This window comes from Salvia miltiorrhiza, unplaced genomic scaffold (genome assembly GCF_028751815.1).
Source record: "Salvia miltiorrhiza cultivar Shanhuang (shh) unplaced genomic scaffold, IMPLAD_Smil_shh original_scaffold_306, whole genome shotgun sequence".
Lineage (NCBI taxonomy): Eukaryota > Viridiplantae > Streptophyta > Magnoliopsida > Lamiales > Lamiaceae > Salvia > Salvia miltiorrhiza.
Window position 1 is genome coordinate 46537 of NW_026651525.1, and position 26754 is coordinate 73290.

At 35.0% G+C, this 26754-nt stretch overlaps 5 protein-coding genes and 2 long non-coding RNA genes across 14 annotated transcripts; 5 read left to right on the top strand and 2 right to left on the bottom strand.

Moving 5' to 3' along the window:
* The first annotated feature begins 314 nt into the window (after positions 1 to 314).
* Positions 315 to 2775, top strand: LOC131004052 (uncharacterized). 5 transcript variants are annotated; one of them, XM_057930631.1, is made up of 3 exons: positions 335 to 647; positions 1035 to 1682; positions 2080 to 2775. In XM_057930631.1, exons 2-3 carry the CDS (start codon positions 1336 to 1338, stop codon positions 2519 to 2521), a joined length of 789 nt encoding a protein of 262 aa, XP_057786614.1. In that variant the 5' UTR covers positions 335 to 647; positions 1035 to 1335; the 3' UTR covers positions 2522 to 2775. The 5 variants fall into 5 exon arrangements, with proteins under 5 accessions (XP_057786613.1, XP_057786614.1, XP_057786615.1 ...); XM_057930632.1 differs by having other exon boundaries at positions 385 to 887; XM_057930633.1 differs by having other exon boundaries at positions 417 to 748.
* A 1013-nt stretch (positions 2776 to 3788) lies between these two features.
* On the top strand, positions 3789 to 5967 carry LOC131004053 (cell division cycle 20.2, cofactor of APC complex-like). 2 transcript variants are annotated; one of them, XM_057930635.1, is made up of 5 exons: positions 3789 to 4083; positions 4297 to 4566; positions 4644 to 4913; positions 5007 to 5570; positions 5661 to 5967. In XM_057930635.1, the coding sequence occupies exons 1-5, from the start codon at positions 4054 to 4056 to the stop codon at positions 5808 to 5810; spliced, it is 1284 nt and encodes a 427-aa protein (XP_057786618.1). In that variant the 5' UTR covers positions 3789 to 4053; the 3' UTR covers positions 5811 to 5967. The 2 variants fall into 2 exon arrangements, with proteins under 2 accessions (XP_057786618.1, XP_057786619.1); XM_057930636.1 differs by having other exon boundaries at positions 4061 to 4566.
* LOC131004054 (MOB kinase activator-like 1A) lies at positions 5875 to 9405 on the bottom strand. The gene is made up of 7 exons (XM_057930637.1): positions 9032 to 9405; positions 8230 to 8278; positions 7466 to 7574; positions 7088 to 7181; positions 6615 to 6748; positions 6286 to 6449; positions 5875 to 6135 (listed from the first exon to the last, which is right to left on the bottom strand). Exons 1-7 carry the CDS (start codon positions 9052 to 9054, stop codon positions 6064 to 6066), a joined length of 645 nt encoding a protein of 214 aa, XP_057786620.1. The 5' UTR covers positions 9055 to 9405; the 3' UTR covers positions 5875 to 6063.
* A 5016-nt stretch (positions 9406 to 14421) lies between these two features.
* LOC131004056 (uncharacterized) lies at positions 14422 to 17188 on the top strand. The gene is made up of 5 exons (XR_009094890.1): positions 14422 to 14763; positions 15572 to 15669; positions 15876 to 15929; positions 16378 to 16426; positions 16842 to 17188. It is a non-coding gene; the product is annotated as an uncharacterized LOC131004056 (long non-coding RNA).
* A 2124-nt stretch (positions 17189 to 19312) lies between these two features.
* Positions 19313 to 23754, top strand: LOC131004057 (growth-regulating factor 4-like). Of its 3 annotated transcripts, none has more exons than XM_057930638.1 (4): positions 19313 to 19602; positions 20088 to 20429; positions 21011 to 21404; positions 22956 to 23754. In XM_057930638.1, exons 2-4 carry the CDS (start codon positions 20195 to 20197, stop codon positions 23437 to 23439), a joined length of 1113 nt encoding a protein of 370 aa, XP_057786621.1. In that variant the 5' UTR covers positions 19313 to 19602; positions 20088 to 20194; the 3' UTR covers positions 23440 to 23754. The 3 variants fall into 3 exon arrangements, with proteins under 3 accessions (XP_057786621.1, XP_057786623.1, XP_057786622.1); XM_057930640.1 differs by having other exon boundaries at positions 19322 to 19602; positions 21011 to 21401; XM_057930639.1 differs by having other exon boundaries at positions 19365 to 19944.
* A 43-nt stretch (positions 23755 to 23797) lies between these two features.
* On the bottom strand, positions 23798 to 25227 carry LOC131004059 (uncharacterized). The gene is made up of 2 exons (XR_009094891.1): positions 25088 to 25227; positions 23798 to 23962 (listed from the first exon to the last, which is right to left on the bottom strand). It is a non-coding gene; the product is annotated as an uncharacterized LOC131004059 (long non-coding RNA).
* LOC131004058 (growth-regulating factor 4-like) lies at positions 24235 to 25918 on the top strand. The gene is made up of 2 exons (XM_057930642.1): positions 24235 to 25544; positions 25646 to 25918. Exons 1-2 carry the CDS (start codon positions 25076 to 25078, stop codon positions 25651 to 25653), a joined length of 477 nt encoding a protein of 158 aa, XP_057786625.1. The 5' UTR covers positions 24235 to 25075; the 3' UTR covers positions 25654 to 25918.
* The last annotated feature ends 836 nt before the right edge of the window (positions 25919 to 26754 follow it).

Here is a 26754-nt window from a genome sequence, read left to right on the forward strand (position 1 = left end):
AGTTAAAGAAAACGAAAATAAAAGAAAAAGTATATAGTTTAAACATAAACCTTCAATTTTATTATAACTACAAAATTGTCACTCAATTTTAAAAATTAATTTTAAATTGGAAACTCCCTTTTTAATATAGTATAGATTAGCAAACAAAAACAAAAAATAACACATAAATATAACATACGGAAAACCCAAAGCAAAACTAAAGAAAAAAAAAACAAATAAAAAGAACGAAACTAAAGAAAAAACAAAACAAAAAATAAAAACAAAAACAAGATTGACAACTTTTTATGATGAGATCAGATTTATTAGCATGCAACCAAGCAGGTATTCACGACAAACGTCCGCATACACGTGTTTCTAGTGTAGTGTTTCACGAGAGAGAGAGAGAGGCATGAAATTCAATGATGTGTTGATAATTATAAATCTTTTGTAAACTCTTATTCCTTTTCCTTTCCATGAGTGTGATTTGACCCCATCTCTAATCTTTCTTCGATCCCCATTAACTCAAATAAATACTCAAAAAGCTATTTCGCTCCCATTCATAATACTATTATCAGAAACAGAGTTTTATTTTATCCACACATCTATGCTGCTTTGCTTAACTCTCTTCTTTCTTCGCGGATACAAAATTAACACCTCTTTATTCAACCGTACGATCCGTGTCTATTTGCGTTGTCTTTATTTATTTTGCTGGGATTTTGTGGGCATGAAGATTTGGCATATCATAGCTGTGAATTTGTAGAATAACAGAGTATGCTTGTTTGTTAAATATTTGACTGCTTTCTGCCAACTTTTTTTGCCGTGCATTATTAATCTCATTTGTGAATCTCCAATCCTCCTGGTGCATAAATTCTTCTAAATTGGATGCTGGAAAAAGCAGTCTTTCATATGTATGTATCTTGATGAGTATATAAGCACATTTGGTTTGTTGTGATTTCTGAGGTGGAAAAGTGTTTCCACAACTGCTTTTTTCTTTCTTTTCTTTATCCCTGAGAAACATCTTTGGCAGTAAAATTTGATGCATTACTCTTTTGCAGGTGGCTTCAAGTTTATCCAGGGAAAGTCCAAGAACTCTGTTTCTTGGTAATTGTTAGTTTAGCTTTTGAGTATTAGGAAGAGTAGTCCTATTGATGAAGAGTTAGACATATAGAGAAGAGGAGAATGCATCAATTATCATAATATAGATGGCACTCAGTCTTGTAAAGAGAAAAAGGAAAGGTTGTGGTCTTGCTTTTGTTGCTAGTTTAGAATTTTTGTAAATGGATATCTGTGAGTTAATTGAGAAGATTTAACCCTTTAAAAGTAGCATAGTTTAAGGAGGAGAAGGACTTAGAAAAGATGGGTTCGTTTCCGGGGCATATGGTTCCAGGAACGCTGTTTCTGGTTGTGGGGGTGTGGCACGTCTGGTGCTCTATAGTTAGATATGTATCAGTTCCTGATTTGTATCGGGTCAGGGTTTGGAACCCGGTTCGAGGATTTGATGGCAGGGTTAAGTACCTGGAGCTCTATGTCATTGCAATTGGAGGCTTTATTGATCTGTGCATAGAGTTTCTTTATGCAACCCATCTCAAGATTTTTGTCAATGGAGTCTTGAACCCTTCTCACATTAACAACTTTGAGCACTCTGGAATGCTGCTCATGTTCTTCATCTTTGGCGTAATCACACTGCTGTGTGAAAACACAAGGTGAAAAAGCTTTCTTCTTGAATTGGAATCAGTATGGAAATACTATATAGATATTGGCTGCCTTATTTCTTTAGATGGATTAATGTCAAGAAACAGATTTTGCCTCAGTTCTGCTTGTTTTGAAGCATATCTGTACTAGTTTTGTGAGTCTGTGACAATTGACGCCTTATTTTAACAGTAACAATACTAACTATGAGATTTAAGTAGAAAGATTGACTGCTCAGATTGCATTGAAAATCTTGTAAAAAAGATATAGTTATGGCTTTACAAGTCACTTTCATTATGTTGATATTAGAGATTGGTTCTCCCCTTTATGAAGTCTTTGTAATGATAAATATATATATTAATTCAGTAGCATTACTTCTCACCTTGCAACATGATGGTATTCGTTTTTCAGGCATCTTCCATTGAGTGAAGGTGCTTTATGCCTAATTGCTTCAGCAGCATTCACAGCAGAGTACCTCTTATTCAACTTCCACTCGACTACGCACAAGGGACTCGAGGGGTATTACCACCGTGTCCTCGTTCTCCTCATAGGCCTCTGTATATTATCAACTATCGCGGGAGCTCTCATGCCAACCAGCTTTCCAGCTGATTTGTGCAGCGGCATTGCTATAACGCTCCAGGGCCTCTGGTTCTATCAGACCGCTTTCACTCTCTATGGTTCAATGATGCCGGATGGCTGTGTGCTCAACATCGACAAAATCTCATGTCGTTCCATGGAGCACGAAGCCCGTGGTGAGCTGCTGGCAAATTTCCAGCTATTCATTCAAGTTTTTGGTGTTCTTGCTTCTGCTTCTGGTGCATATATTTATGCACAACCCAGATTCAGTCACTGATCTCAAGGGCTCAAAGTGGATGAAGATTTTGTGTATGTATGATTTGTCTATTTTTGAGGTAGTGAGTGTTGTGGAGGAGGTATATATTATATATACACACATTTATGCCTAGTTATTTGTTTAGTGATCATAGTTTGTTCCTTTTTTTTTTCTTCAACACCTTCTTACAGTCTTTGGTATTGAATTGTGGATGTAAAGGTAATGCCAAGATTAAGTTGTGTTTAGAATATATGATACTATGATGCTTCATCAAATTGAGTTTAGCTTAGTATGAATTTGCACACATCATCTTCTGGGCCCTAGTATTTTACATGTGTGAGGCTTTTTTTTTTTTTTTTTTTAAGTTATGAAATTGTAAATACTCTATATAGAATTGGGCTTGGTCCTATTATCCATGGTCCAATAGGGATTGAGTTTAGCAATTGAAGTCTACTATAGCAACAGGGGCACCTCTCAATAAGCAGTTCAAGTTAAATTTGTAAAAAACAATAATTTAATTGGCTAATTAATTAGTGTCTATTATTATTTCAAAAACCGTTTATATTGTTTTAAAGAAAAAAAGTACAGATTTCAAATTCAAGATCCTCTGAAAAACTCTAGATTTCAATTATCTTCTGTTTCCTGTACCCTGCCTATATGAATGCACTATGTCTATTTATTTAGAGAGGTCTACACTAGTTAGTATTGGCTAAATTCATTATTTAATAGAAAAAATAGTGACATGATCAATAAATTCTCACTAATGCAAACGGAATATCCAACACATCTCAATTAATCATCATCTTAACCTCAACAAAAGAATTATTTTAGTTTTTACATAGCATACTTTTTGTTTAGTTATATGCATGATCGAGTTCCTAAATTGACTGGTAACGCTAAATTATTATTGTCATGACAAATAAAGAAATTTAAAGAATAAATTGAAATATAAAATTTGGACAAAGCTTCGAGATTTTTTAATTTTTTTAAAGCCATTTGCAATCACAGCTTATATCATACGAAAAAAGTCAACATTAATTTGAAATATTAGTCAATTTCTTGAATATTTTGGATTTTCCCATAACTTTAGCATATTAGTGCAATTCACAAATTGAACCAAGTTAAGTGACATGAGCAGAGAGAAGAGATGAAAGTTGACTCGAGTGAATCATCATTCACCACTAATTATGGTAGTATATACACGCATGCTATTGAGATTTGATATATTTCTCAATCTTGACCATATTCACAAATTAATTAACCAAAATGCAATTGATAATTAAAATCCATAATTAAATTAACAACTTACTGAAAAATGGCTGAAACCATGAATCGCCCAAAAAGTTATTTATACTAATAAGTCAGGGTCCGAGGTTGGAATTCTGTGTGATCAACATAATATCAATTTTCCTTTCAATAAAAACAAAATATCCAATTTTAAGCCTAAACGATTCAATTAAAACGAAAACCGTTAAAATTCAAACAAGCATCCGTTTTCTTCATCATCGAACTCCTTTAACGCGCCCTCTCTCTCTTTCTCTCTCTCTCTCTCAATGCTTCGAAAGAGAAACTCAAGCGATAATGTAAGCAGGCGATGAATTTACGAGTTACAGTTTCTTGAAGTCCTTTCATTAACGATTTTCAAAATTAATCTGCTTTCTGTGAAATTTGTTGAAAAGATTCCATATTTCGATTCGTTTTGAAGTTGAATTTATCAAACGCCATTCGCGCCACAAAATAAAGTTAACCTAATGATCTCAATCTGTAACTTTTTTTTTGGTTTTGTTAAATTTCAGTTGGACAGGTTCATCCCAAATCGATCGGCCATGGATTTCGATTACGCTCGGTACATGCTCACAGGCGCCGCCGTGAAAAGCGAAAGCGGCGAACCCTGTTCCCCATCAAAATCACTCTACAGGAAGCATCTCGCAGAGATCTTGAACATCAACCGACCAAGAATTCTGGCTTTCAAGAACAAGGCGCCCCCATCTTCGAAGAACATCCCCCACTCCTCTTCCCCTATCCGCCGTAGAAAGTCAATCAGGCAGAAACGACGAATTCATAAGGTCAATTGAAAAAAGTTTGATAAATTCGCGCTTGCAATTGTTGATTCCTGCTGAATCCCGATTGTTTTGATGAGCAGTTTCCAGAGAGGATCTTGGATGCTCCTGATATCATAGATGACTTCTATCTCGATTTGTTGGATTGGGGCAGCGCTGACGTCATTGCCATCGCATTGAGAAACGAGGTCTACCTGTGGGCTGCCTCCGATGGCTCCACCGTTCAGCTTCTCTCCGCCGCCGACGAAACCGGGCCGGTGACGAGCGTCAGGTGGGCCCCAGATGGGAGGCACCTTGCAGTTGGCTTCAGTAATTCCCATGTCCAAATCTGGGACACTTCAGTTATTCGAAAGGTATATACATTTGTTGCTCAATGATCATCTTTCATCAATCAAATTATTCATTTTTCACTATATCTAAAACAAGTGATTATGCTGTGGTTACAGTTGAGGACACTGCAAGGAGGGCATCATTTAAGGGTGAGTTCCCTTGATTGGAACAAACACATCTTAACAAGCTCAGGAATGGACAGTTTGATCATCAACAACGACGTGAGGGTGCGAACGCACGTCGTGAGCACCTACCGTGGGCACAGCCACGAGGTGTGTGGTCTGAGATGGTGCCCCTCGGGGGGGCAGTTAGCGAGCGGGGGCAACGACAACCTAGTCCACATCTGGTCCGCCTCTTCCGACCAATGGCTCCATCGCTTCGAGGACCACTCTGCTGCGGTCAAGGCTCTCTCCTGGTCCCCCTTCCAGAGCGGCCTCCTCGCCTCTGGCGGGGGGCTGGGAGACGAGCGCATCAGGTTCTGGAACACCAACACCGGGGCATGCCTCAGCTCAGTCGACACTGGCTCGCAGGTCTGCTCGCTGCTGTGGAGCTCGCACGAGAGGGAGCTTCTCAGCGCGCACGGCTTCAGTAGCAACCAGCTCACTCTTTGGAGGTACCCTTCCATGGTTAAGATGGCTGAGCTTGAAGGCCACACTTCTAGAGTGCTTAGCATGGCTAAGGTATTCATTGATGAACTAATCATGTTTCTTATACATATTATTTCATTCTGGGGTTGTGGTTAGCTGACCTTACCCCGGCCTCCGTTGCAGAGCCCGGATGGATATAAAGTCGCCTCCGTTGCTGGCGATGAGACGCTGAGGATCTGGGACGCAGTTTTCGCGACTCCTCCCAAAGGGAAGAGCAAGGACGCAGAGGAGGGGAGGCGGGAGCCTTTCCCAAACATACCTCGTATCAGATGAAGATTAGGGAGGGCATTGACATTACCTTGTTTTTGTAGAAATGTGTGTTACATTAGTAGAAAGATAACAGAAACAAACCTGTCTTGGCATTTAACATTAATTTTGAACAAGTTACGGTAAGAATACTGAATACCAGCAGTTGAGTTCTTTGTTACAGTAAGATGGTACAACAAAATCAGTTACCAGGAAACTAACTATAAACACACTTATTTCATACGTAAAAACCAGATCAAGATCGATATGCAATCGTGCTTTAATGTGGGACAATTGATTCAATGAGCTCTTGTAGCGGAGCGAGTTCCTTCTTGTCTATCAGCGAAAATTCCTGCAAAATAAGCTTCAAAGTTAAAGCTAGTGAACGATGCTCGATTATGTAAAGTCTTGCATATGTAAAAAGTAAACTATAAAGTCTTGCAGTTATTTCAGCTTGAAGAAAGGCTATGACTGGTTAAATCCAAAGTAGCAGAAAACTTACATATGTAAAAAGGATAAAATGCTTGAAGCAAGTATTTAGATGGGCTTCCTCCTTAAGACTCACAATCTTCTGAAAATGTGAATGGTATATATGAGCATATACGCGGAATAGCCGTTTGAATATAGTCTTCACAACATCCCTGAAATTAGTAGGAAATGGTGCACCTGCAAATGTTCCTCCATCAGTATTGAGCCAATAAATTTGTCAAAATAGAAAAAACTTTCACCAAACTGCTGGTGGATATGAATTATGAACAGAGGAAGGTGTTTTTTATATCTGAGGGTTTCCCATGTAAACAGCGGTGATACTGAACCAAACATAGTCATTACCTAGCCTTTGAGGAAATAAGGACTCATCATCCAACTGCGTTTCAATCCAGTCCATCAAATACTCAACATATTTAGGAGCCGAAACTTCAATAGGTTTCTTAATTGTTACACCATCTGCCCATCTATACTCGTACCTGAAAAAACGTTTGTCTACATATCAGGAATATAGAAAACACATAACATTTTTATTCTTGGTTAACCCATCGGTTTTGTGACACAAGCATATAGCGAGTAAGGATGAATTCAAACATTCTTAACACTATGAAATGCCTAGGGTATACAAGGTGCCATAATTATCAAGAAATGAATTGGAAATTAACTACAGGTTATATCCACTACTGCACTAGCATCAGACTAATGAGTTAATTTTTAAAAATTCTTCTCTTTCATAGTTTCAAACGACAAAAAAGTACTCATATTGTGGTTATTTCTCAAAACATAAACACAAGGAAACAGTGGTCAGCCAGACATACTTAGGGCCAGCAGACATTGTAGGGCAGTTTTCTGGCGTACAGAACTCTGTGAGGGTGCCGTAGAGAAGATTCACCTGGTTGAAGAAATCTACAGCTGAAGATGAAAAAACAAGCAACTTTTTTCAATTTAGATCCTCAGAGAAGCTAATGAAAGAAGATGAGAGAATGAAGTACGAAACTGTTAATTCTTTAATTATGTAGAAATTGTTATATTATTATCCTTTTATGACTTTATTACACACGATACTGATGTCCATAAAAAAGTCATATAATTGAGCTGCTCGTGGCATTATGTGCAATCCATGAGGAAATAATTAAACAGTATGAATATCTTATAAAATATGCTTAAAAACAGAGAGGGAGAGAGAGAGAGATTACTGTTAACAGCTAGCCATTCATTAAAATCTTCACCAGGAGGTAGCCTTACAGCTTCTCGCAAGTTCCCACTACCTAAAGTGGCATCAATATGCTGTCTAAGCTGTGCGCCCTGCAGCATGTAATTGTAAGAGATTTCGTGATCAATAGTATGGAAGTTAATGATGAAAACAGGTAAATGCATTGTGCATGCAGCCACTGGTAATAATCGGACAGATAAACGTAACAGGAACTCCTATTCTCCATCAATACCTTCAAACAAATAACCAAGGTATAACTAATCCATCAAAGTCCTATCATCTCTGGATCTCAACCATGATAGATTAATCAGGCGACAGAAATGGGATTTGGATAATGAAGACAAGAAGGAAAATGGAAGAACATTTCCTTCATTTTGAACATGGACCACAACATAAAAGGAAAAGATATAACATGATATCCTCATGCTTACTGTTTCAAATCAGTTTTTTTTTCCCTCTTGGTGAACTAAATTAAAGAATGGCCGTATAAAACATTATCCACTACATGATGTAAATTTTTTGAAAACCTTAAGAAATCAAAACATGAAGCATGCTTGACATAATATCTTAGTTAGAAAAGGGAATGAAGTAGCATCATTTCACCACAGAAAGCAAACATTAACAAACGAATAATATGATACTAAATATGCCAATGTGGTTTATTAAACAGAGGTTCACTACAGACAGTGACAACGAAGCAGAACAGTCATGGAGGGCGCCATATATATTAGTTAGCAAGAGATGCACCTTACTGCCTGATGGGGCACTTTTCTTAGGCCGGAATGTCCTTTGATTCCTGTCCAAAAGAGGAAGATTAATTAGATGACCTCCTAAAAACAGAAACAAACACACTATTTCTAAGTTATTAAAGTGATATCTGCGTTAAAAGTGGATTTCTTTTATCTTCATTAATCATGAAGCATGTGTCCTGTAATTTTAACTACTCCATATTAGGAAGATACAAATGTTGTAGCAGTAAAAGCATGCTATAACTTCGTGATGCTACATCTCTTCCTTATTGAAATTCATTAGAGTTGGTACCACTGTACCACATATGAGTGTATACTTGCAGAAAACATATGTATATGCACAAGATCATGAAGCTACGGTATAAAAATGGCAGCCTAATAAGCATTCACTCGATTTTGCAAACGTATAAACAATTGCAGACAGTGAAACATCTAATGCAGATAATCACTGTGATTTAGAAACAATTAGAAAACATAATTGGGCTTGCTGATCAGATAAGATTCCCGCCACGGAGCTTGAAAAATATAATTTTAATTCCCTTTCTCCGCAATCAACTATCAAATAAAGCATTCCCACACCATCAAAACTCCAAACTTCAATTCCATGCCGAACACACCCCTTTCTCAATCAAAAAATCAACCCCGAACAGGAACATGAATCAATCGAGTGAAGAAACAACACACAGAGAATTAACCAAGAAATCAGAAATCCAAAACACGAAACACAGATCTGACGTGAATATTGACGCAGCAACAAATCAGAATCGGACAGGGAAAGTCCCTTTTGAGGGAATTGTTACCTGCCAAGGCCAAAGAGACTCATGGCTGCGGAGCGAGGAGAGATGATGAAAAGCGGGGAATAGAGGAATATACGTATATATTTAAAGGGGAGACATAATATATTAGAGGAAGTGTCGAAAAAAGCTGTGGAGCACTGACTGGCGTCCAATGATAAACAGAAGAGCAGCAGGTACAGGTAGGAATGAGATGGAATGGAGGAGATCTATACATTCACCCAAATTCCATTTATGTCACTTTTCCTTTTATACCAATACATTACTTATTATAGTAGCCATCTTCAACCCATACTTTTCATTTTTTTTCTTTATTTTTTTCCTTTTTAAGTCACTGGTTTTTTTTTTTGGCACTAAAATCTAGTCTTGCTAAATTTTATGATATCGGTATAGCCGCATTCGTAGATTAACTACTTATTCTTAATTTTTGTATTTTGGCGATAGCTTTCACCTAATTATCACCTTTTGTTAAATAATTTTAATTGTCGAAGAATTATTTGTCCGAGTTGTCAATGTTTTATTGTGCATGGTGATAAACGAATAGATTATTTATAAATAATTTTTATCAATTCACATAATTTATTTTTTACATATTTTTTAATTTTCGCGCTCAAAGTAATAAGACAATTGTAAATGTGTAATTGTAATGAGACAAGTATTAATCCCTTATTCATGTATTCAATGAAGCTGACGTTATTTCAACTTCCAAGGACCAAGCTTCCTCAATATTAGTACGTCTTATTCACTATTTTATAAGTTTAATTTAATCGGTGCATGGCAGAAATGTGGCTAACAAAACGAGATATTTTTTAATTATGTAAGTTTCCAGTGTCGATTACTACTATTTACTGCTAACTATTTGTATTGGAATACGAATTAAGAACTTTTTGTAGTTTATTTAAGTAGAAAAGTTGGATGAGTGGGCCGAGCTCCTTTTGGTTAAAAAAAAAAATAAAAATAAAATATTAGAATTTTGAACTCATTTTAATTTTTTCTACGAACTTTGAAAGTTATCAAAAAATACACGAACTCTGACTCATTTTACACAAACTTTAGCTCATTTTATTTTTTTCCACGAAATAGTATATTGTTATAAACAATTATTCAAATAATTCTTTTACTAAATTTTTTTCAAAACGACGTCATTTTGATTATGAAATAAATTTTAAAATTAAAAAAAAATCATGTCACCCATGAATAATTGTCACCTATCATTAGCTAACTTAATTAAGCTAGTTAATTAATTATAGAAGAATTATTTAGATCATTTTTTTATAACAATATATTTTGTGGGTAAAAATAAAATGAGTCAAAGTCCTTGTATTTTTTGACAATTCTCAAAGTTTGTGGAAAAAAACAAAATAAATCAAAATTTATGTATTTTTTGGCAACTTTCAAAATTCGTGAGAAAAATCAAAATGGATCAAAAGTTCGTGTATTTAGACGCTAATAATTCTAAAAAAAAATAAGTTTGTTGATTCTTTTTGGTGATAGAATTAGGGGTGGTAAAATGGTTCCGGTTAATCGGTTTTAACCGTAACCGAACCGAAAAAACCGATTTTCGGTTAACCGATAACCGGTTTTTACCGGTTCGGTTCGGTTATCGGTTAGTGTGTTCATCACTAATCGGTTAATCGGTTAAACCGGTCGGTTAACCGGTTAAACCGATTAACCGGTTTATTTTACATTAAATTAATTAATTTATATTTTAATATTTTAATTTAAATAATACATTAATATTTCAAGTATCTATAACAAAAATTTTGTTCTAAATTATTATAAGTTATGAGTTGGTGCAGTGGATAAGACCTTATTCTTTCTTTCAAAGGTTAAGAATTCAAATCCTATTGAACACATTCTACAAATTTGAATTTTTTTTAAATAAAAACCGGTTAATTCGGTTAATCGATTAACCGAATTAACTGGTTAAATTCGGACAAATTGAGAAATCGTGGATTAATCGGTTTGATCGGTTAACCGATTAACCGGTCCGGTTAACCGGTTAACCGGTCCAATAACCGGTTCGATTATCGGTTAGGGAAATGACCCTTAATCGGTTCTGGTTAACCGGTAAATCGGTTCGGTTAAAACCGAACCGACTGGTTTACCAGCCCTAGATAGAATGGTAATGGCAAGTTGTTACTATCACTTTTCATAAATGGATTACAACTTACAACCAATTAATTAAAGTCGGAGTCCCTAGTGTATCAAAATCCACTTGTAGCTCAATTGAAGTATTATATAATTTGTTAATTAATTACGAATGGAAGATCTAAGTACTAGATGCAAATCATACTGATACTTCTCACTTTTATATGTATAGTTTGAAAATGAATAATGCTATTTGGACAAAATATGTTGGGACAAAATATGGTTAAATATTTTATAAAATAAATTTATTTAAAACTTTTGATTCAAAATAAAATAGAATTTAGCTAGTTTTATTTATTTATCTATATTGTAAGTTTTCTGTAATTTTTTAATATATATTTTTTAATTTTTATTATTTTTAAAGTATAAAAACTACCAAACAAATAATAGAAAATAAAAAAATTATGAAAAAACTACAATATTGAGAAAACAATAAAACTAACTAAATCTTTTTTTTTAACTTGAACTAAAATTTATAAATTCTTTTTTTTTTAAATAATATTTTTTTTGTCCGGAAAAATTTTGTCCAAATAGCACTACTCTTTTAAAATAAAATTCAAAATTTACCCAAAGAAATGGTGTTTATCAAAAGAATGGAATTTAAAGCACATATGGCTGTTTTGACCCTAATATGTATCCTCTATTACTTAATACATTTAATGATTTAAATAACATAAATGTTAAAATTGTTACAAACATTGTCAGCTACACATCCTATCTAACACAATAATATCATTTATAAAGAAAAATAAAACTTTACTGTTATTATATCCTTATCTTCCAATTCTTGGAAAAAATAAGAAAATTAAATTACCATTATTATCTCCTTATTATCCAATTCATGGAAAGAGATATTAATCTTTAATTTTTGAAGTCTTGGTCGTCGACCCATTTTTCCGGCGGGCCTCTTTATATTCATAGTATTTAATTGAAAACAACAAATTTGCATAGTTGGCAATGATCATCTATGGGTGTGAGTGAGTTGTATTTGTCTACTTGTATTGATTATGAATTTTCTAGCAATATTGGAACAAGACAACCTCTTTATTCTGTAATGGAGTATCAATCAATTAATTTACGAGCTTCCATTTATCCACGCAACTGCACCGAAGAGGCCATCAAAATCAATCGAAAATAATTTGTTTTCCGAATTTGAAGATGTTAACTAATTCCTTAAAAAGATTTTTGGACACCAGGTGTCTTAGACACCTTCATAAAAAATCAGTTTTTTCTTGATGTTTAATTTGACCGATTTTTTGCTATTTAGTGATTTGTCTAAAATATTATTTAAAAAAATATATTCAATCGATTTTGTTAGTATTATTTTTTATTTTTTTTTTCAAGTTCACTATTTTTTTATATAAAAATTGAAAATAATAAAAAAAATCAGCTGAATATATTTTTGGAAATGATATTTTAAACAAATCACTAAATAACAAAAAATCTGTCAAATTAAACATCAAGCAAAAATCAATTTTTTATGAAGGTGTCTAAGACACCTGGTGTCCAAAAATCACTCTCATTTTTTTATTTACCTTATACATCAACTTTTCTCGATTTTAGGAATGAGGATTCCCGCCATTTTGTATTACTAACTACTCCATCCGTGCATAACAAATGAAATATAATTATTATTTTTGGCGTACACGATGAATATGGTACTTTTTCTTTTAATACACGAGCATGAGCTCACATACTTCATTAGATAAAAAATATTATTAATTTTATTAAAATATGTGATAAAAAAATTGAGCCCTATTTTTCTTTCCTAGACACAAGAAATATTACCGTTGTTCCGGAAATAACTCATACTTGTATTTGATTTTAATGAATTTTCAGACACTTGAAGATAAAGTGGAAGTTAAACGCATAAATAAAGAAAGAATAGGTCAACATGAGTTATTTTTCACGTCAGCAAAAATAGAATTCATTTGGTATCTTCTGTGTTGGAAGCCAAGTTGAGAAGTGAGAATTAAACTTTCTGATTAATGGGCCGACCCAAATTCACAAATCCAATTAGTTGGGCCAAATCAGACCAAAAGAGTAAAAATAAAAATAAAAGCCCTTCAAATATGGGCTTATAAATGTCTGCCCGTAGCGAACAGACATATTTTGGACTGAAAAATAACAGCTGATTGCGCAGTCCATTACGCTCTTTCCAAATCTCTTTGAGTGTGAAGAGTCTTTCTTCAACATAAGATAAACTTGAATTCTTGAAATTGGCTTACAGTTTTGTGGGGCCTACATGAGCAAGAAGATGAAAAAGTAGAATAAAGATAGAATTTTGATGTTAAATGTATTTACAGACAAGTACCACTACAAAAAAAACGCCAGATTAGCTACGGAATTTAACTACAGAATTTATTCCATAGTTAATTAACTACGGATTACCAACGGAAACATATTAATTTTGATTTTTTAAATTAATTTTAAATATTTAGTTATTAAACCGTAGCTAAATAGTCGTTAAAATATATTGAATTTTTTTTTATTTATTAAATTAATCATCCGTAGTTAAATAGTCGTTAAAATATACTGAATTTTTTATTTTATTTATGAAAATTAATATTCCGTAGTTAAATAGTCGTTAAAATATACTGATTTTTTTTATTTTATTTATTAAATTAATAATCCGTAGTTAAATAGTCGTTAAAATATACTGATTTTTTCATTTTATTTATTAAAATTAATATTCCGTAGCTAAATAGTCGTTGAAATATGTTGAATTTTCATTTTATTTATTAAAATTTATATTCCGTAGCTAAATAGTCGTTAAAATATACTGAATTTTTAATTTTATTTATGAAAATTAATATTCCGTAGCTAAATAGTCGTTAAAATATATGGAATTTTTTATTTTATTTATTAAATTAATCATCCGTAGTTAAATAGTCGTTAAAATATACTGATTTTTTTATTTTATTTATGAAAATTAATATTCCGTAGCTAAATAGTCGTTAAAATATATGGAATTTTTTATTTTATTTATTAAATTAATCATCCGTAGTTAAATAGTCGTTAAAATATATTGAATTTTTTTATTTTATTTATGAAAATTAATATTCCGTAGTTAAATAGTCGTTAAAATATACTGATTTTTTTATTTTATTTATTAAATTAATAATCCGTAGTTAAATAGTCGTTAAAATATACTGATTTTTTCATTTTATTTATTAAAATTAATATTCCGTAGCTAAATAGTCGTTGAAATATGTTGAATTTTCATTTTATTTATTAAAATTTATATTCCGTAGCTAAATAGTCGTTAAAATATACTGAATTTTTAATTTTATTTATGAAAATTAATATTCCGTAGCTAAATAGTAGTTAAAATATGTTGAATTTTTTGTTTTATTTTCTAAATTAGATTTCCGTTGTTAAAGAGTCGTTAATATTTATCTAAATAGTTCTCTGCATCTTCTCTTCAGCTCACGCCCCATTTGCCGTCTATCTCTGAAATAAGCTCCCGCGCCGTCGTTCTCGCCGCCGCGCGCTTCGATCTCCGCCGTCTTCCCCGCCGCCCGCTCCGATATCCGCCGTCTATCTCTGCATCTTCTCCCCATCGTCGCCTTCCGTTGCTGCTGAAGGTCTGGATTTCCTCATTTCAATTTCAATCTGTATCTGATCAAATTTTATGAATTTTGGGGCTCATGAAGCTCGTGAACTACTACTCTACTTGTTTTTTGGTAAATTTTGTCTCAATTCTGTGATTTATTCGGAAAAGCAACAAAAATGTAGTTGATATCATTAATTTAGCAAGTAATTTATGATACAGATATGGCCATCGTTAATTTCCAATCATTAGTTATGAACCTCTTGGTTTGTAATATTTTAAATTTCTTGGCATAGCAATTCGAATAGCAACATGGCAATGAATACAAGTGAATGGGTTGATGCATTTAGGCATTTAGGTCTCCGGTGGGGCAGGATATCTTTGTTGGTGAACATCGATTAGTACAACGTTAACTGAATCTGCTACCTTGTAGAGGCAACAGAGTATTACTTAGGTCACATGTGATCCCCTTGAGCTTTTGTATATGGTGTTGGTGTTGTAGTTGAGTTTTTTTGGTGATGTAATGTGAGATATTTGGCACATTGTCGTCTGATGTATAGGCGTGATATTTGCTTGTACTGCTCAGCATCATATTTGGTTGATGCACAAGTTTAATTGCACTTTGCAGTATTCATCACAACTGATCTCCTAGGGTTCTTTTTAGGCTTCCCTTTCTTCTTTTTATTACAGCTCTATTTCACTCTCAGAGATCTGCATCATTGTATTCTTGACACTTTATTTCATGCTAAGCTCGATGCTCGAATTTTGAATTTGATCTTTCATGCTTCATTAGGAAATGGGTGCTTGTGCTGAAAATAACAGTTTGAGCCTTTTTTTGGCAGGAAATTAGACAATTGTGCTCATATCTTGTTGATTTGAAAAGAGCTTCCGCTGAAGAAATGTGCCGAAGTGTTTATGCAAATTATACAGCTTTTATTCGGTGAGTTCTTTGTGGTTATGTCAGGGTCGTTGTAACAATGTATCGGCTCTGCCTTTAGTCCCATTCTCATGACTTAATTTCTCATCTTTCCTCATTCTTGTTTTGGTCTAGAATCTCTGAAACTGAGACTAGAAGACAATAAGAATTTACAACGTTGAATTAATGAGCTATTTCATGATCTTGCATTCCACCAATTTTGTGTGCAGGTGGCGCCTCTAAGTTGGTCTGAGTGGACTGTTGTTTTATATCTTTCTTTTCCGGTGAGCATATTTCTCTTCAGAACTCATGTTATCCTCTAATCATTCATTATTTCCACATTTTGTGTGTTGGCTCCCTAATAATATCTCGAAAAACATTCTGGTATTTTGCTGTCATCACCTGGTTCACGATTTCTTCTCACTGACTGCCGCTTCCTTCAACCATCTCCTGCTATCATTTGATCATTTTCTTTTAGTTCGTATACGACGTGTTCTCTGTAGATCCTTTGATGTTGGCATTTGCACCATTTATTGAATAACTAGGCAGCAGGTAGCTTTATAAAGAGACACGCACATACTTGAAAGCAAAGATAATGTGCACACAACACATGCGAAGGCAAAGTGTAACCAAATAATAAGTAAAATAAGTCATGTGCAGTCTCAATTTTTAATACTAATAAACTTGTGGTTGATATTCACACTTCTTCTGTATTACTCTTCTTCTCTGCAGGTAATAGTAATTGATGAGATATTGAAGTTCTTCTCAAGAAGCTCAAGAGGTGCAAGCATAGTTTATAAAAACCATCTGAATTTTCATATAATTAATCAAACCAGTCATAGTTATCCCTAAAATAGAGCTTCTATCTTTCCAAATAATCACCCATAAGTATCCCTAAAGAACGTATTTTATCCCTTCCAAAATTAATCATCCTAATATGCTATTTTGGATCTTAAATCAATCTTAAAATCAACCCTTATCCCAGATAAGGGCTACTAGAATTGCTAATTACTCTTGTAGTTGCCGTATAAATGTAACTAGTTTACCTCAAATTATTACTACCACCACCACATTACTGTACTGTACTGTTGCTACTACTAACTTACATGTTTCTTGAAAATTAAATTAGCTTCAAATAATATAACTAGTATTACTGCTAAGGTTAATTGAAGGCATAACCAGATGATTTTCTGCAGGTTGGAAAAGAATGCCAATTCAATGATTCCATCTATTCCTGGTTGGCAGGGAATAAACAGAGAGAGGCTACTCTACAAGCTACTCTACAGGCTGAGGTGCAGGAGCGACGACGAAAAGAAGCAGAAATGGAGGCTGAGGTGCAGGAGCGACGACGAAAAGAAGCAGAAATGGAGACTAGGCAGTTGGAAATGCAACAACAAATTTCTCAGCTTATGAAATTCTTCCAATCATCCTCCCGTTCCTCGCCTCCACCCTAAATACATGTTTTGTACTTATTATATATTGTTATTAGATTTTTATTTAGATGTTTATGAATTTATTACACTAACAGGTATCCTTTATGATATTTTATTAGTTTGATTTTGAGATGATTATTAATTTAAATATTGCATTGATTTTGTATTTATTAGAAACAGGTTTTATTGTGAAATATTAAAAAAATAAAAATAAAAAGTATATATATTGCTACGGTTTTACTACTGAATACTAAAAACAATGCCGGTATGTAGCTACGGTTTTGCTACGGATTATTAAAAAAATATAAAAGAAATCTATATATAGCTACGGTTTTACTACGGAAAGTTAAAAAAAATAAAAAATACCTATATGTAGCTACGGTTTTGCTACGGATTATTAAAAAAATATAAAAGAAATCTATATATAGCTACGGTTTTACTACGGAAGGTTACAAAAAATACCTATATGTAGCTACGGTTTTGCTACGGATTATTAAAAAAATATAAAAGAAATCTATATATAGCTACGGTTTTACTACGGAAGGTTACAAAAAATACCTATATGTAGCTACGGTTTTGTTACGGATTATTAAAAAAATATAAAAGAAATCTATATATAGCTACGGTTTTACTACGGAAGGTTAAAAAAAATAAAAAAATACCTATATGTAGCTACGGTTTTGCTACGGATTATTAAAAAAATATAAAAGAAATCTATATATAGCTACAGTTTTACTACGGAAGGTTAAAAAAAATAAAAAAAATACCTATATGTAGCTACGGTTTTGCTACGGATTATTAAAAAAATATAAAAGAAATCTATATATAGCTACGGTTTTACTACGGAAGGTTAAAAAAAATAAAAAAATACCTATATGTAGCTACGGTTTTGCTACGGATTATTAAAAAAATATAAAAAGAAATCTATATATAGCTACGGTTTTACTACGGAAGTTTAAAAAAAATAAAAAAATACCTATATGTAGCTACGGTTTTGTTACGGATTATTAAAAAAATATAAAAGAAATCTATATATAGCTACGGTTTTACTACGGAAGTTTAAAAAAATAGAAAAAATACCTATATGTAGCTACGGTTTTGTTACGGATTATTAAAAAATATAAAAGAAATCTATATATAGCTACGGTTTTACTACGGAAGTTTAAAAAAAATAGAAAAAATACCTGTTTATGGTTACGGTTTTATGACGGAATGTAAAAAAATTACAAAAATGAAAAAGTAAAATAACGACGGTATATTCCGTTATTAAACCGTAGTTAAATTTAACGACTGAATATTCCGTAACAGGTGAACAGTACGACCAAGCATATCGCGACGCTTGTCATTCCGTGGTAAATTTTGAAATTTCCGTAGTTAATCATTTTTTGCTACGGTTTAGCTACGGAATTTTCCGTAGTTAATTTCAATTTTTTTTGTAGTGTACATTCCATTGGTTGGCATTGATAGCAAGATTGGCGGTGGGGAACCACTCTTCTTCTTGAGTGAGAGGGTTGTTGCATTTGGAACACTAAAACCACACCCTACTTTATGGGCTCATGGAATTTTTCCTACTGCAATTTTTCAAGGATGCTTCAATTTTTAGAGAATGTAAATGTTGGAGGGGGGGGCTATAAGAGCAATCTATAAATCTTGATTAATATTTTATTTCTGCATTTTAATCTAAAACTATTAGTGTAGGAAATATATTGAAGTTGAAGTGTAGAACTTCGAACTGTGCTTAAGAAAAAAAAGAACTTTGAACTTATCTATGTCATTTCCTATTTTTCGAGCAAAACTATACAAGCTCAATGAAAAATATAAAAAATTATCAACTAGATAAGTTTTGGCAAGTCAAGTTCTACTTTCTTTCTTAAATATTTTTAACTTCTCTTAAAATATGCCTCAAGGGAGTCTTTTCAAATACCTAAATTAAAATTAATAAATTAAGGATTTAAGAAAATGAAACTTTAATATCAACACATATAAAACTATATATTATTTCGTACAATAAATATAAAATCATTAAACAAAGTTATAAAGTAGGATTTTTGTATCTAGTATAATATAGAAGAGAAGAGAAGATAAAGTTGCTCAAAGCTTACAAAAATTTGATCCATAGTTTTCCTTGGTGCAACAAAGCATTGATTGGATTTTAGTGTCACTTGGAATCTAGAAAAACTTGAGGACAAAGGTTGCATACAGTGGTCATCATATCATCACATGATGTGTAACATCATTGGACCACCACCGCAACCAAACGCCATAATTCGAGCCCCACCCCCTCCACCCCCCACCCCCCATCCCCAATCCTATGTTGCCTCCCACCGCCCCCCATGTCCCCTCTAATCTCAGCACTCACAAAAACCCACTTTAATTCTCCTTCATATTAAGCTCTCCAATCCCCAAGATTTCATCTTTAGCCAAAAGAAAAGATAATGCCCCCATAGCTGTACTTTGTTGTTGCGAGAATACCAGTTTCTGATTAGTGTTAGTTGCAGATTGTGCAGTTTTTTCAGTGTACTTGGTAAAAATCCCAGCTTTTTCAATTTTCTTGTACCAGCTTTTCATCCCACATTCCTCCTTATCTGCAATCTGTTTGGCCGAACCCTAGATCTGTGCTACAGTTGCTGATTACACACTCTGCTCTTTCTCTCTCTCTCTTGCACACAGACACTGCTAGTGTGTCTTTGTGTTTGTTGTGGCTGTTTTTCTGTTATTGACTTTTTATCTCGAGTTCTTGAATTTGCGTGAGCAGCTTTTTTTGTTCAAGCAGTTAATGTGCATGTGTAAGCTGTGCAGCTTCTGCTTTCCTACAATTTCCCCCTTTTTCGCCTTCACTTGTGTGTGCAGCTGCTTTTTGTTGGAAGTGAGATCTCGAACCCCTTTACCCCATCTCAAAATAAAGGGGAACATAAAAATAAAGAAACTAGGGCTATAATTGAGTAGCTAGGCATCTTTACATGTCTGCATATGTTTGCTGATTGAATTTATATTTGATTATGGCTGCAGATTCTGAAGGAATTGAAAGGAGAATATAGTTGGAATTAACTAGGAGTGGTGTTAAGGGGAGGGGTGAAACTATAGAAGAAAAGAGTGGAAGTGAGGGGGGTGGAACGATGAGTGGGGCAGCATCATCTTCAGTGGCGGTGGGGGTGGGGATAGGCGGCGGAGGCGAGCTGGGGTATGGGGGTTATAGGGCGCCATTCACTCCAGTGCAATGGCAGGAGCTAGAGCACCAAGCCATGATATACAAGTACCTCATGGCTGGCTTGCCAGTCCCACCAGACCTCGTTATGCCCATCCGCCGCAGCTTTGATGCCATTTCTGCCCGTTTCTTTCATCATCCTTCATGTAAGCATCTTGCTGTCTGCTTACTATCTCTCTCTATATGTGTGCTTGTGTAGATATGTGTATGCACAAAGTGTAGTCCTCGGAGGAAATGGCGTGTTGATTAATATTGTGACTGAGCCCATATGATTGTTGGAAATATAGGTGCAGGTCAACTTGATTGATATGCTGCAACTTATTTTATAGCCAAAATTGCTGATATAACTGATGTTGTATATGTTGAACTGTTGTTTGGAAGCTCCTGTTCTTTGCTACTCATAATTCATTAATTACACTAGTTGTTTTATCTAATTTTAAGCTGGTGAGTTCCATAGTTTGAGCTCATTTGGAATATAGTTATAATAAAAGAAGAATCTTGTAGAAGATTTTGCTTGCTTTAAACCTGAGCTAGTTTGTTACATGATAGTTTTATAGTAGAACATATTTTGTGATGTATTTTGTGATGTGAAAATATTCAATTATTTGATGGGAATCAACACAAGTAACCAAGGTGTGGTTTGAGTTTCTTGTGCTCTAATAATGTCTAGTCTGTTTTCGCTTATGTTATCTAACCGGGAACTTGATATTGGCTGTTCATCATGCAGTGGGATACTGTTCCTATTATGGGAAGAAATTTGATCCCGAGCCTGGGAGATGCCGGAGGACTGATGGGAAGAAGTGGAGGTGCTCGAAAGATGCACATCCGGACTCCAAATATTGTGAGCGGCATATGCATCGGGGTCGTAACCGTTCAAGAAAGCCTGTGGAATCCCAGTCTACTTCGCAGTCTGTGTCAACTGCGACGTCCCACATATCTAGTGGGTGTGGTAATAATAGTGGAAGCTTTCATGGCAGTGGCAGTGGCAGTGGCAGCGGAAGCTTTCAGAACATGCCGTTTTATTCTGTTGCCAGTTCAGATGGATCATCTTTTGGAAGCAACGTGACAAAGCTGCAGATGGAACCTATCTCCTACGGGATCGATAACAAGGACTTCAGGCAGTTCTGTTTAAGCTTATCAATTATCAAACTCATCCATAGTCCTTAAACACTTGGTACTTTATATGCTCAGGAATAATCCGAGATTTCTTAGGATCCTCTTGGCAAATAAGAACCATTATGTTAGGAAAACTTAATCTTGAATCATTTGCATGCAGTTTCTAGAAAACTGGGATCGGGTTTCTGGGTATGGGTGTTTATTGTTGTTAAATTACGTTAGAAAATGAGAGTACCTAAACTGTTTCCCTGCTTGAGACATTCAAGTGCAAACAATATTAGAAAATTATTGAACTAATTAACTATTTGTAGGTTGCGGTGTTTCTGTAGGAAATCAATTTGCTATTGAAGCTTTAGATGAACTTGCTTTCAAATTTCTTTAATCCTCAACTGCCAAACAAAGAGGATCCAGCTTTATACTTCTAAAAAATATGACTTCTGCCTAGATCAATCATTATCCAAAATTTGGTATTCCCCTTCCTCATACAGGTTATAGATTAGAATCAGGGAAAGCAGATAACATGGGGGATATTGAGAGAACTAATATCCGGACTTTGACTTTTCCCTTCCCCAGAAAGGTTAGAATCAGAGGACGAAGATAACATGGGGGATCATGAGAAATAAATAGTTTGTAAGTGACTAAACTCTTTGGTTCCTTACAATGTTGAAGTTAGGACCAATAGAAAAATAAATAGTTTGTTTCCTGCACATGGAATACGACATAGAATAACATTCAATTTTGTCCCCATTTTGTTTTTACTCATTATCTTGTTTTTTGGTAATGTGTTCAAAAGCAATTTTCTTTGGAATGTCGACGCTTTTCAGCCACCTGATTTAGCTAAAATAATTGGTTTACCACAAAACTCTAAAGTTCTCTTTCGAGGTTTCAGTTGTCACCTCAATGATTAGTTCTTCCCTCTCTCCACTTAAAACAGACTGCACGGGTTAAATATTCCCAGGAAACTCATATCTGATTGAAGTCCATGACATAGACTGCTAAGTATCCGCTTATCTGATTAGTTAGGACCATGGGCTTTCACTTTCAATTAGACGATACTCATATATTTCATTTCCCCACCCTCTCCAATTTCTCTCTGTTTGTCGGTGTCTGTTCAGTTTATAAAGTCGTGAGAGGCTATAGTATTGCTTTTGATCACCATCTTTTCCTCATCATTTTGGTCTTTGGGTCTATGACTCTATATCACTTCAGAGCGGATTCAGCCTGATGTTAGTTTCTAGTAAATGAGCTATCTTTTCTTTATTTGGAAGGGATTTGATGGCATGATCAGATTCTGGTGAAACTAATAATATGAAGAGGAGTGTACATAAACTATAACAACGAGATCAGGTGTTCCTATCTTTAGGTGTAATTTCAAAAATATTTTTCTTAGTCGTCATATCATAAGATTTGAAGAGTTGGTATTTATTGATAAACAAATGCCAGGCATGTGGATGATTAGTTTGATTTGTGGTTTAATATTTCCATGCTTCAGCATCTGATTTGATACTCGGTAAACTAGACACTGCTCTTTCTTAACACCTAAGTTCCATATGCAGGTATATTCATGGAGTGACTCCCGATGCTGAAGATCCTAGTTTCTCACTCGAAGCATCTGCAAGTGTTGGAAGTCTGGGCTTGGGCTCGAGTGCAGGAGGTGGCACATGGCGACTCATGCCTTCTCAAGTCTCTTCGAGCTCTATAATAAAGCAAAAATCTGATTCACAGTTGCTCGGCCCATCCTCCACCCAACAAAACATACCTCACACATTCGAGCCTATCTTAAAGCAAAGGCAGCACTGCTTTTTGGGCAGTGAGATTGGTTCCCCGGTCCTTGCAAAGCAGGAACAACAACATCCTATTCATCCTTTCTTTAGTGAGTGGCCCACGACTAAGGAATCGTGGTCCACTCTCGATGATGATGATGGTTCTAGCAAAAACTTATTCTCCTCTACCCAGCTGTCCATATCAATTCCGAGGGCGTCTACCAGTTTTTCTTCAAGTGGGTACTCCACACAGGGTGAGTCAAATAAAGAGCTCTGACGGGCCACATTATTTTAGCAAGAAATCGCTATAGTGTCACGGTATTGGAGAATGATGGTGAAGTTGAAGGGGAGAAGTTGATGGTTGGTGAGATAGCCATTGGAGATCTCGGTTTATTAAGGGGAAAGGGCTCTATTTTTAAAAGTGGTTGAAGAGGAACAAAAACGTTTTATTTACTTATTATAAAAGCATGTTTTTATGTATTGTTTTGTCTTTTGAATTTTCTGTTAGGCCAGTACGTGGAGGAGGGGACCAACTATATATGTATTTGCATGAAGGTTTTAACCTAGTAATGAAAGTTCTACTTTTCTCTTATGTTCTCTCCTTCGCCTCCAACTTCTTCTATCTCTCTATTCTCTTCTCCGGTAAAGAACACATTTTTATTACCTAAAAACACAACAAAAATACAATATTTCTCCATACAATCATAGATCCATAACAATTGGTATATCAAAGCAAGGTTTCTCTGCTTTCACACAACAGATCTTGTTCAATCATGGCTGATGGTACGCGTCTGAAAGAGCTGCAGGATGCACAAAAGAAAATGGATCAGTTGCTACAAGCCAAATCACTAAAAGAACAGCTACTGAAGACAAAGACAGGTTAAAAGAGGTGATCTCTGGTCTGGATATGAAGGTGGATACTAAGTATGATCAGTTATCTTTTACCTTGGGCGAAATCAAACAACTTTTGAGCTTGGGGCAGAACAAATAAGGAATGAGATATATCCTAAGTCCAACTCCTAGTTCCATCAGGAAGGAAGATAGCTATGCAAAATCTCACGCTTTTACATCCAAGCTCAAAACTGATTATGCTTCACAATCTAGTTTTAACTCTGAAAATTTTGTGCATCGAATTGATTTCCCTAAATTCAGTGGTGACAATCCTAGAGGATGGATTCTTAAATGCAACACATATTTTAAGTTGACTGCTGCCATATCTGATGAAAATATGGTTCAACTTGTTGTTCATAACTTTGAGGGGAAAGCATTACAGTGGTTACAGAATTTTGGTTGTGAGAATCTCTTCTCTCTTAGCTGGGAGCAGTTTATGGATGTTGTAGCTACGAGGTTTGAGGACTTGAATGAGGGAAGGATTGTTATGGAGTTTAAAAACCTCAAGCAACATGGTACCTATGATGAGTATGTGGAGAAGTTTGAAGAGTTGAGGGCTTGTCTCTTACTTAGTAACAACATGAACTACTCTGAAGAGTATTTCATGGCCACTTTTATCAGTGGACTTTCTGAAGAAATGCAAAGGTTCATGCTATTGTTTAAGCCTAAGACTTTGAGTGAGGCAATAGATATGGGGCATAAACAAATTTCAACACTTGAGGCTATAGCTAAAAGGGTGAAACCTCCTCCTAGGAATTTCCAGAACCAATGATTGGGGTGTAAAAGGCCAGAGGAAGGAACACCTACCAAGCCGAGTGTACCAAGCAACAATAGAACTCCTATCAAAATACTCACTCCAACTGAAATGGCAGTCAGGAAGGAGAAAGGGTTATGTTTCAATTGGGATGAAAAGTTTTTTGTGGGACACAAGTGCAAAAACAGGTTATTTTATATGGAGATGACTGAGGCACAAGAACTAGCCTACTTACAACATGAGGAAGATACTATGGAGCTAATCTTAGATGAAAAAGAACCTATGGAAGAAGTGCAAATCAATATGCACTCTATGTTTCTCACTCGAAGCATCTACAAGTGTTGGAAGTCTGGGCTTAGGCTCGAGTGCAGGAGATGGCACATGGCGACTCATGTCTTCTCAAGTCTCTTCGAGCTCTATAATAAAGCAAAAATATGATTCACAGTTGCTCGGCCCATCCTCCACTCAACAAAACATACCTCACAGATTTGAGCCTATCTTACAGCAAAGGCAGCACTGCTTTTTGGGTAGTGAGATTGGTTCCCCAGTCCTTGCAAAGCAGGAACAACAACATCCTATTCATCCTTTCTTTAGTGAGTGGCCCACGACTAAGGAATCGTGGTCCACTCTCGATGATGATGATGGTTTCAGCAAAAACTTCTTCTCCTCTACCCAGCTGTCCATATCAATTCCGAGGGCGTCTACCAATTTTTCTTCGAGTGGGTACTCCACACAGGGTGAGTCAAATAAAGAGCTCTGACGGACCACATTGTTTTAGCAAGAAATCGCTATAGGTTGAACCGTGCTAACTCGTGGATTTGGATATGTGTTGACACAGATGCTTGAAGGAGGAAGAGCTTGACTATTACGACACCATTTTGTGGCTGTTGCACGCCGCTTGATTGAGGGTGTGTTTCGAGGATTTGTTTGCTTGTATGAGATTCATGTTGTCGACTTGATATTAGCTCATTCTCTTAGGCTACTCGGTATGTTTTAAAATCAGATTGCTTGCTCGAATTCGGCTTCCTGAATAAGTTTATTGTTAGCCTCTTCTGTCTTGGTTAGAACTAATGGCCCTAATAAAAAGTTTCGTGTTAGGTTTATACTGCTATATGGTTATGTGCAATAATATGTAGCATTCTGCAATATTAGCACAAAATGTTTGAACATACAAAAGATCATCCTTTTGGAAATCTGTTGCATTTAAATGAATTATTAGTAAATTTTGTGAGATGATCGTTTTGAACACACATGTGCATTGTGTACAAGAAATTTTGTATGGTTTATAGCGGTCAAAACGGGCCAAAGTGGGACTAAACTTACATCACAAATTTTCAATTTTATGTAATATATTAACAACATATAAATACACAACCACACACAATCACTACAAAATATCATGATTCAACTAATAACAAGCATTTCAAGTGTCCAACAAGTCTACAATAGTGAAGAGATAATTCATGAACTAATAAGTAACAACTCACAACCACAAATATTTATTTAATTTTAAAACAAAATGACGAGCCAATTTGCCCGAAAGTCTGACGTGCTTTTGTGGCCCGCCGGGCCGCACGGGTCGAGCCAGGTAGACCCAATATTTTTCGGACCTTTACATTTTTAGCCCAACCCGGCCAAAATTACGGGTGGGCCGGGCTAGCCCGTTGGGTCGGGCTATTTTGGGCTTATTTTGACAGCCCTAGCATGGTTTATCAACTTAATTTTATCAAAAAAAAAATATTGTTTATTATTAAAATGTTCAATATATGTAAACAGAAAATGCTAAGCTATCTAATTGATTGAAATTAAAACCAGGTATTTAAAGTTTCAGTATATCTAAAAATGGATTATTCGAAATGTAAGAAATACTATTCGAAAAAATCAAGGAAATCTTAGTATGGACATATTTTAAGTTGGTGTTGTAACACTTCATCTCATTTGATCACA